The following is an 8947-nucleotide window of genomic DNA, read 5'->3' as shown; positions in this document are numbered from 1 at the left end:
CTATTCAAATATATTAATTGAAAATTTATACTGTCTTATATAGTTATAAACATAAAAATTTAGAATTTTAGTAATAAAACACATGTCGTTGCTAAAAGGAAGTTTTAGCAACGACAAAAAGGAAGTGGCTACGACATCTGAGCATTAACGGCGACAATATGAGCATCATCGATGAAGAATTATACGTAAAGTGAGACAAAGAAAAATATTAGTGGTGATAAATGTCTCCCTTAAAACTCTTGTTACTTATATTGATACTATTTATAAGTTGGACAAAAATGGACCTAACTTCACATATATTGTGCTTGTATCATACTTAACCTTTTCTTTAACGGCTTTGATATAAACTGATGTGAGGAGACTTCAAAAGACTTATCACCCATATACAACACATTTTATTCGAATTTGAATCCTAAAACAATATTGTTCTCCCCTCTAAATAATATACATTTGTTGGAATCGAATTGGAACCCTCAAAAGGTTCCACAAAATCCGTGTCAAACTAAAAAGTTATTATTATTAATAATATTAAAGCAGCATTTGTTTTGTTTTTAAGAAAATCCAATAATAATCTAGTATCTTATATACACATAACTATAACTACCAAATTTAATGGATTTTGACTAGTTAACCCATTATGAATTAAAAGTATATTTACATGCTCCTTTTGACAAATAAACCAATCATATAAACCAATGATGATTAAATTATAGTAGAATAAACTTATTTTATTCCATGGTTGAATGAGATCATTAATCATATAAACCAATGATGATTAAATTATAGTAGAATAAACTTATTTTATTCCATGGTTGAATGAGACAATGATCAATAAAAGTAAATATACTCATATATGCATCTATATTTTAAATCAAGACCAACTATAATAATATATGTTGGGCATCTATATAAACATCTTCATTATTCCATAATCATACAACAAAGAGAAAATCAAGACAAAGCAAAATGAAGAAGCAAATTCTAACTTTCTTGTTCCTCTCTTTGTTTATGGCCTCATCATATGCCCAATTTAGACAAAATTTCTACAAAAACACTTGCCCAAATGTCGAATCCATCGTCAAATCAGCCGTCACCAAAAAATTCCAGCAAACTTTTGTCACCGTCCCAGGCACTCTCCGCCTCTTCTTTCATGACTGTTTTGTTCGGGTTTGTTTCATTTCCTCATACGTTCTAATGTTAATTGCTAAACGTTGATATAACCATTTTTAATTCTATTATATAATTATAGGGATGTGACGCTTCAGTTCTTCTAGGACACGCAAATGCCGAGAAGGACCATCCTGACGACATATCACTCGCTGGAGACGGATTTGACACCGTCATTAAAGCAAAAGCCGCCCTTGACAGCAATCCCAATTGCCGGAATAAAGTTTCTTGTGCGGATATATTGGCTCTTGCAACTAGAGATGTCATTGGTTTGGTATGAATTATGACCACATATTATGTTACAATTTTTGATTTGACAGTTGATTTTATGCCTCAATAACTGTCATAAAGATATGGGCACAAAATGTTATATATATATATATATATAATTATATGTTTTGTTACATAGTATGGTTATGCTTAATACTTTTATATATTTTTATTGTTTAAATAAACAGGCAGGTGGGCCATCATATAGTGTAGAGTTGGGAAGAAGAGATGGAAGAATATCTACAAAGTCAAGTGTGCAACATAGTCTTCCACATCCAGATTTTAAGTTGGACCAACTTAACTCCATGTTTGCAAAGCATGGTTTATCTCAAACTGATATGATTGCACTTTCAGGTATATATTATGGTTAAAAAATTCTTTGCAAACATGTTTTTATTATAATTATGTTCGATCGTTTCATAGGTGCACATACACTTGGATTCTCTCATTGTGGCAAATTCTCGTCACGTATTTATTCAAAGAAGGGAATAGACAAGACGCTAAACCGCCAATATGCTCTTCAGCTAAGGCAAATGTGCCCACTAAAAGCAGACCCCAGGATAGCGATTAACATGGACCCCACCACTCCTCGAACTTTCGACAACGCGTATTTTAAGAACCTTCAACAAGGAAAGGGTTTGTTTACCTCGGATCAAATTCTATTCACGGACACTCGTTCAAGGCCAACAGTCAATCAATTTGCGTCTAGCAACAATGCCTTTAACCAAGCATTTGTGACCGCCATTACCAAGCTCGGTCATGTTGGGGTTTTGACCGGTAACAAGGGTGAGATCAGACGTGATTGCACACGAGTTAACTAAAAAATGATAATCTGGTTTCTATTTGTTAGTGAATTATATTCCAAATGTTAATTTAATTTTTAAAATAAGTAGCTACAATTCATGTTCACATGCATGTGGCTTTTGAAGGGCAGTTATGTTGATTTGGTTTTAGTTTTTTATGTTGTAATATTTGTTCATGAGGTTGTAAATGATGGTTTAAGTTGTCAATGATATAACATCACATGCTAATTGTTGTTGCTTGTGCTCCAATGCCTTCATTGTTACTAGCTTTATTAATAGAGATATATTTACTTTTTGTTGCATAATCTCATAAACTATGAAGTTGATATCGTCGATATATCACGGATATGTTAGTGATATATTGGTTATCGGTCCCTTGGTGAAATATCAGTCAAAATATCGGTTGAAATATCGGTACCAATAATATCAGCGATATTGACAGATATTTGACCGATATATCACCGATATTCCCGATATCAGTGTTTTAAGTCTTAATTATCAACTTTTAGTGTTTAATGTTAGTTTTTTAAGTCTTAATCAGTTCTTACTTGCTATGATTGCTAGTGTTTTGCAAGTTGCAAAAGGTTAATATGTTAATTTTAGGAGACTATACTGAATTACTAGTGTTAAATTGTTATATATATAAATTTTACATGATATTAAAATTACCAATATTCCACCGAGATCTCACTACGATAACCGATATCTCAGATATCGGTCTTTGACTGACATCCGATATTTTTCTGCATTAACTCCTTAGCTCATAAATACAATTGAAAAAATGAACACAAACTCATATCTCACTTTCTCTCTTTTCAAACTTGTTTAAGATAGCCCATACATTATAATTTGATATGCACATGCCTCATAATTTTGGTATGATGTTTATGCCACAATCGTGCTACTCATAAATTGTCTCTCCACGTCGACAATATACGTAGCCCTTCTCCTTAGGAGAATTTTTTTTGGTCCCATCCTGATTATAGAAGTACACGTTTAGATTTATAGAGCCTACCTTGGAATTGGGCTCCCGAGGTGGCCCAAAGACAAAGATAAAGGATTATTCGAGAAGGAAAAATGGAGGGAATCTCAAGTTACTGTATGCCTGACTTTGCAAGATATGGAGCATGGCACAACGGATATTTGATGATCTTCCTTTTCCTATATATAGAGAGGAAGATAATGTTGTAAAGAGAGAAAACAATCACTTTCACTTAACAATGGATCACCATTCTCATCTTACACTGCCTAGGGTTCAAACAATATTCATCTATTATCCATTCTTTGGGGATATCACACTAGATAAACTCTCCCTAAAATTGCTTAACTAATGTATTTTTCCCGATTTTGCTCCTAGGGGATACCTATGCTATGGTATTCATACATTTTATATTATACTTCTCTATTCTTTTGCACTCTTCTTTTTGTTCTTCTCCGCATCTTATTTTTCATGATACTACTTTCTTGATTCCTTCCTCAGCCAACAATATATTACTATCATACCATCTACTTCAGTTATCCCCCCACCTATCCACTACCTCCACCTTCATTTTCTCGATCTTCTCATTCTACGATCACTAGTTCTGTTAACCGTACTCGCTAGTCAAGACATTTTCCTCATCATGACATTCTTCTTCATGCTTCTTCAACTCCTACTTTTAAGCCAACTAGATTATTCATGGGTCGGAAATGGTAATATATAGGTTGCTATGTGTACTAAGATTACTGCTCATTTTCTTCAATGTATTTCTAGTATGATATAAGATGACAATAATTATCATATTTAAGTTGGAAAAGTGACAATGTATCATTGTAAACACATAATTCATCTCTCACATGACTATAAAAATATCACCTAGATATAAACGACTACTTTCGTAATTTCTCTTTCTACGTGTCAAATTGTAACATTGTTTCTCTAAAACGTATATATAGCATGAAGTACTTTTAGTCGTAAAAAACAACATAAAAATATCACCTAGATATAAACGACTACTTTCGTAATTTCTCTTTTTACGTGTCAAATTGTAACATTGCTTTCTCTAAACGTATATATAGCTTGAAGTACTTTTAGTCGTAAAAAACAACAGAGAAGAATACTTTTTTAAAGGCTAAATGACACTAGTCACACTACTACAAAATCGGCCTATTTATTAAAAAAATTGCGAGGAAACAAAATTGGTCCGAATATACGACCAAATACCAGCCTGTATTTTCAAAGTCATGTGATATTTCTTTGTTATACTCGAAGATATACCAAAAAGTTAATACAGATTGTATTAATGAATAAATACTAGCAAGATATATAATAAATATACTAATTAACATTTACTTCAATATTTTTCGTATAATACATTAACTAGGTTAAAGCCCGAGTTACACACGGTATAAAATATAATAAAGTAAAAAAAATATTATATGTAATACGTAAATTCAATTATTTTATATAATAGTTTATATTTATAAGTTTTTAATAAGTTGTTGATATATTTGATTATTTATACACTATCAATTTTAAGTTGCAAACCAAACCTTCATGTTTGATTTATTTTAAAAATAAAAACAATCATACCATATTTCAGTGAAATGTTTATAATTCCATCACATATTGAAAGGAAAGTGAATTCCTTTAATTGAATGAAAGATTTATCATTTAAATATCTTCACTTAACAATCAAACACAATTATAGATGGAATGTTTATCAATTCCATTTTCAATTCCTATAAAATACATGAACCCAAACCTGCCATAACACTATATAATTTCAAAGTTATATAAATAATTTTCAAACATTATTTAACAAAAAACATTAAAGGAAAATTAAAAGATTTATCAAAATATTAAACATGTAAACTTGTGGTTAGGCATTTAAACTCATAATAAAGTTTAGGGGTTACAATTTTAAAGTCATGATAACCATTTTATTTAGACTTTTAATATTAGGGGTTAAAAGATTAACGTTACACTAAGTTGTGATAATATTGAACCAAAAGTTGTTTTTCTATCAAAAGATTATTAACAAATTTATAAAAGCTATAAATGAAAACAAACAACTGTAAAAAATATAATTTTTTATTTAATCTTACTAATCTATTAAAGCAATACAATGTGTACATATGACATTCACCTAGAAAAAAAAAGAAACTCTCAAATTAAAAAACACCAACAAAAAAAAAACAAAGTATTGTCTTTATTTTTCACTAAATGGTGATTAACCATTAATTTTCAAATTTCTTCAACTTGGTGTGATTCAAAGAATGTCCATTTCATTAAACACTATGATGTTTTTGATTCTCCATTTACCTGTTAAAATGATGAAATGATTACTATAAGAATTAATGGTATTTCATATTGAATAACTAATCATTAAATGCTTAAAAATTTGGCTGAAGAACTTACGTACTTGCACTTAGTAGCTTCTGACATCAATAGAATTGATGAAGAATGTGCTCTGATCGTGTAATCTTATATAGTGATATAATTAGCAGTTTATTTTTGTTAAACTTGGTAAACATAGAAATTATTTGAAACATAATTTGATTTTAAGACTAATAAGCATAAATTAAAGAAAAATAAGAGTCAACAGTTTCAATTTATGAGTAAATATGCATAAGTTAAGGACTTAAGGCAAAAACGTATTTTTATTTTAGCAACCATTATTTGTTTTACAATTATGTTAATTTGATTTAAAAGTATAACAATTTAGTTATTTTTGTAATTATATATAAAAATGATAATTTATTATAGTATATAGACTGATTCGAGATTTCAACACACACACACACACACACATATATATATATATATTAGAATCATCTATAAGTTACATTTAGGTGTTTCCAATATAAGAAGATAATTAAATAATGATATAAAGTCTCAAGTTAAGAATTGATTTGATTTCTATAATATTTTGTGAATTTAGAATTTAATTTAAATATTAATGAGATGGATAAAATATAAAACACAATTGATTATGTGATATTCTATGTGAACAACCTAGATGAATATTATGTGAACACATGGTTTTGCTTTAATTTATTAATAAGATAAGATAATTCAATACCATAGATAGTGGAAAAGTTGGTATATTTTAACGTTGTATGGTAACTTGAGTTTTAATGTGAACTATTATGATAGTGACAGATTGTTGCTTCGGAACAATATCAGATTAGGTGACATCTATGACTTCATCTGAGTTGTTTATTTAATATCTTATCTTAAAAGCGAAAATTCCTAAAATAGTTTTTGTAGAGAATGAAAGCCCAAATAGCCTTTTTTTTTAAATATCTTTTATAATTTGTACTTTCCAGATGTATGGGGAAAAAATAATAATATAGAGGAAGCATGTCAAATAACTATGGAAAGTTAGGAAGGATACCAAATTTGGGAAAATAATGAAGGGAAAGTCCAAATAATTTTGAAATCTTTGAGTAAAAGTTCAAATTTCTACTAAACTTTTTTTTTTCTCAAAATACCGTATTGAAAGACTGTTTTTTTATGTTTCATAATTTTTCCGTCCATATTTCCAAATTTTAGGAAAAAGAGATTTTCAAATCTCGTCTTGAGAGACGAGATTCTAGTCTTGAAAGACGAGATTCTACCACCACCACCACCACCACCACCACCCACCGTTCGCCTTCTACCGCCACCATCCACCACCACCCACCGTTCGCCACCACCACCATCCACCCCCACCACCCACCCACCGTCCGCCACTACCATCGATCACCACCCACCACCATCGTCCGCCACCACCATCCATCACAACCACCCATCATTCTCCACCAACACCGTCTACCACCCGACGGTAAAGATGAAGATAAAGATGAAAATGAATATGAAGAAGATGAAGATAAAAAAGATGATGATGATGATGATGACGACGATGATGAAAACGAAGAAGATGAAGATGAAGGTGATGGAGAAGACGGTGGGTGGTGGTGATGGATGGTGGTGGGTGGTAATCGATGGTAGCGGCGGACGGTGGGTGGGTGGTGGGGGTGGATGGTGGTGGTGGCGAACGATGGGTGGTGGTGGATGGTAGCGGTAGTGGTGGTGGTAGAAGGCGAACGGTGGGTGGTGGTGGTAGAATCTCGTCTCTCAAGACGAGATTTGAAAATCTCTTTTTCCTAGAATTTGAAAATATGGACGGAAAAAGTAGGAAACATAAAAAAACAGTCTCTCAATACGGTATTTTGAGAAAAAAAAAGTTTAGTAGAAATTTGAACTTTTACTCAAAGAATTCAAAATTATTTGGACTTTCCTTTCATTATTTTCCCAAATCTGGTCTCCTCCCTAACTTTTCTTAGTTATTTGGTCTGCTCCCTTTATATTATTATCTTTTCCCAATGCATCTGGAAAGTTCAAATTCTAAAAATATTTGAGGAAAAAGGGGTTATTTGGGATTTCTCTCTCTAAAAGGGGCTATTTTGGGAATTTTCTCTATCTTAAATCTTAAATATATATAAACAAAACTTTAAAAGCTTTCCAGTTGCTTCCTATAATCTCTCAAGCCACCAGATTGCTTTATTTGTAAATTAAGGCTTTTCATACATTTTACCCGAATTCACGGGTATGAGACTCACCAAACCCAAATAGCCTTTAAACGGGTTATAATCTCTTATTATATTAAAAATTAATCTTACCAAATATTTTATATAAATATCCTATAAAATAGGATATACAAAAAATTAATATTCGACTTAAAAAAACTAATCATTTAATTAAAAAGCAATTTTATAGTAAAAAAAATAAGTGGGTCATGGGTCTCATCAAACTCAAAAAAAATTTAAACTGGGTTATAACATAATATTTATTTGTGTAACCCTTTCATTATCAACCCTAAGTATATTATTAACTTTTTTACAATAAATAAAATTAAAATCCAAAAACATATATAAATATTGGAAACAAATAATGTAAGACAACCTCTGTAGTACGTTTTATCCCCCCGTATTACGGGGGTTTTTTACATTATTTGTTTTTTAATATTATTTTTTGGATTTTTTTTTTTATTGTAAGAAAGTTAATAATATATTTAGGGTTTTATGATAAAAGGGTTTAACAAATAAATGATATGTTATAACAAAGCTATCTGGATTTGGTGAACTATGACCCGTTTATTGTTACTATAAAATTGTTTCTTAATTATAAATAATCTTTTTTTAAATAAATCGGATATTAATTTTTAACATATCCCTATTTTATAGGATTTTCTATCAAATATTTGGTAAGATTAATTTTTAATTTAATAAGATGTTATAACCCGTTTAAGAGCTATCCAGGTCTGGTGCGACCCATATCCGTGAATTCGGGTCAAATGCATGAGAAACCTCTATTTACAAATAAAACAATCTGGTGGTTTAAGAGAATTTATGAAGCAACCAGAAAGCTTTTAAAGGTTTTGTTTACTTTATACGTAATCTAATTTCACACGATTTAGCCCAAATTTAAATTGACAAAATAAAACTTTAAGTTGATAAAAGAAAACCCGTGTGGAACACTTCAATTACATACCCGATCGAGTGTATAAATATGGGTATATGGCCAGAAAGAAAAGCGCTAAACTTCACTTCACATTAATATAATCATGCTTAAACGGTTCGACACTTGATATATCACACGGGCTGCCTTTTATTTACTTCTACTGGGTATCGCGCATTATTTCACGCTCTCTGAAGTCATGAGCGTGTTGGCCATGTGCAGC

The 8947-nt window shown here is 30.8% G+C and overlaps 1 protein-coding gene across 1 annotated transcript; it reads left to right on the top strand.

The window, feature by feature from the left end:
• Window positions 1-948: 948 nt before the first annotated feature.
• LOC143606340 (peroxidase 16-like) lies at window positions 949-2302 on the top strand. The gene is made up of 4 exons (XM_077082141.1): window positions 949-1167; window positions 1250-1441; window positions 1626-1791; window positions 1861-2302. The coding sequence occupies exons 1-4, from the start codon at window positions 967-969 to the stop codon at window positions 2256-2258; spliced, it is 957 nt and encodes a 318-aa protein (XP_076938256.1). The 5' UTR covers window positions 949-966; the 3' UTR covers window positions 2259-2302.
• Window positions 2303-8947: the final 6645 nt, after the last annotated feature.

The sequence above is a fragment of the Bidens hawaiensis genome, unplaced genomic scaffold, assembly GCF_021521415.1.
Source record: "Bidens hawaiensis isolate Kalapana, Puna unplaced genomic scaffold, B.hawaiensis_p1.1 tig00074411_1, whole genome shotgun sequence".
Taxonomy (NCBI): Eukaryota; Viridiplantae; Streptophyta; class Magnoliopsida; order Asterales; family Asteraceae; genus Bidens; species Bidens hawaiensis.
Note: the sequence above shows the minus strand (reverse complement) of the source record. Positions and strands in the feature narration are given on the sequence as shown.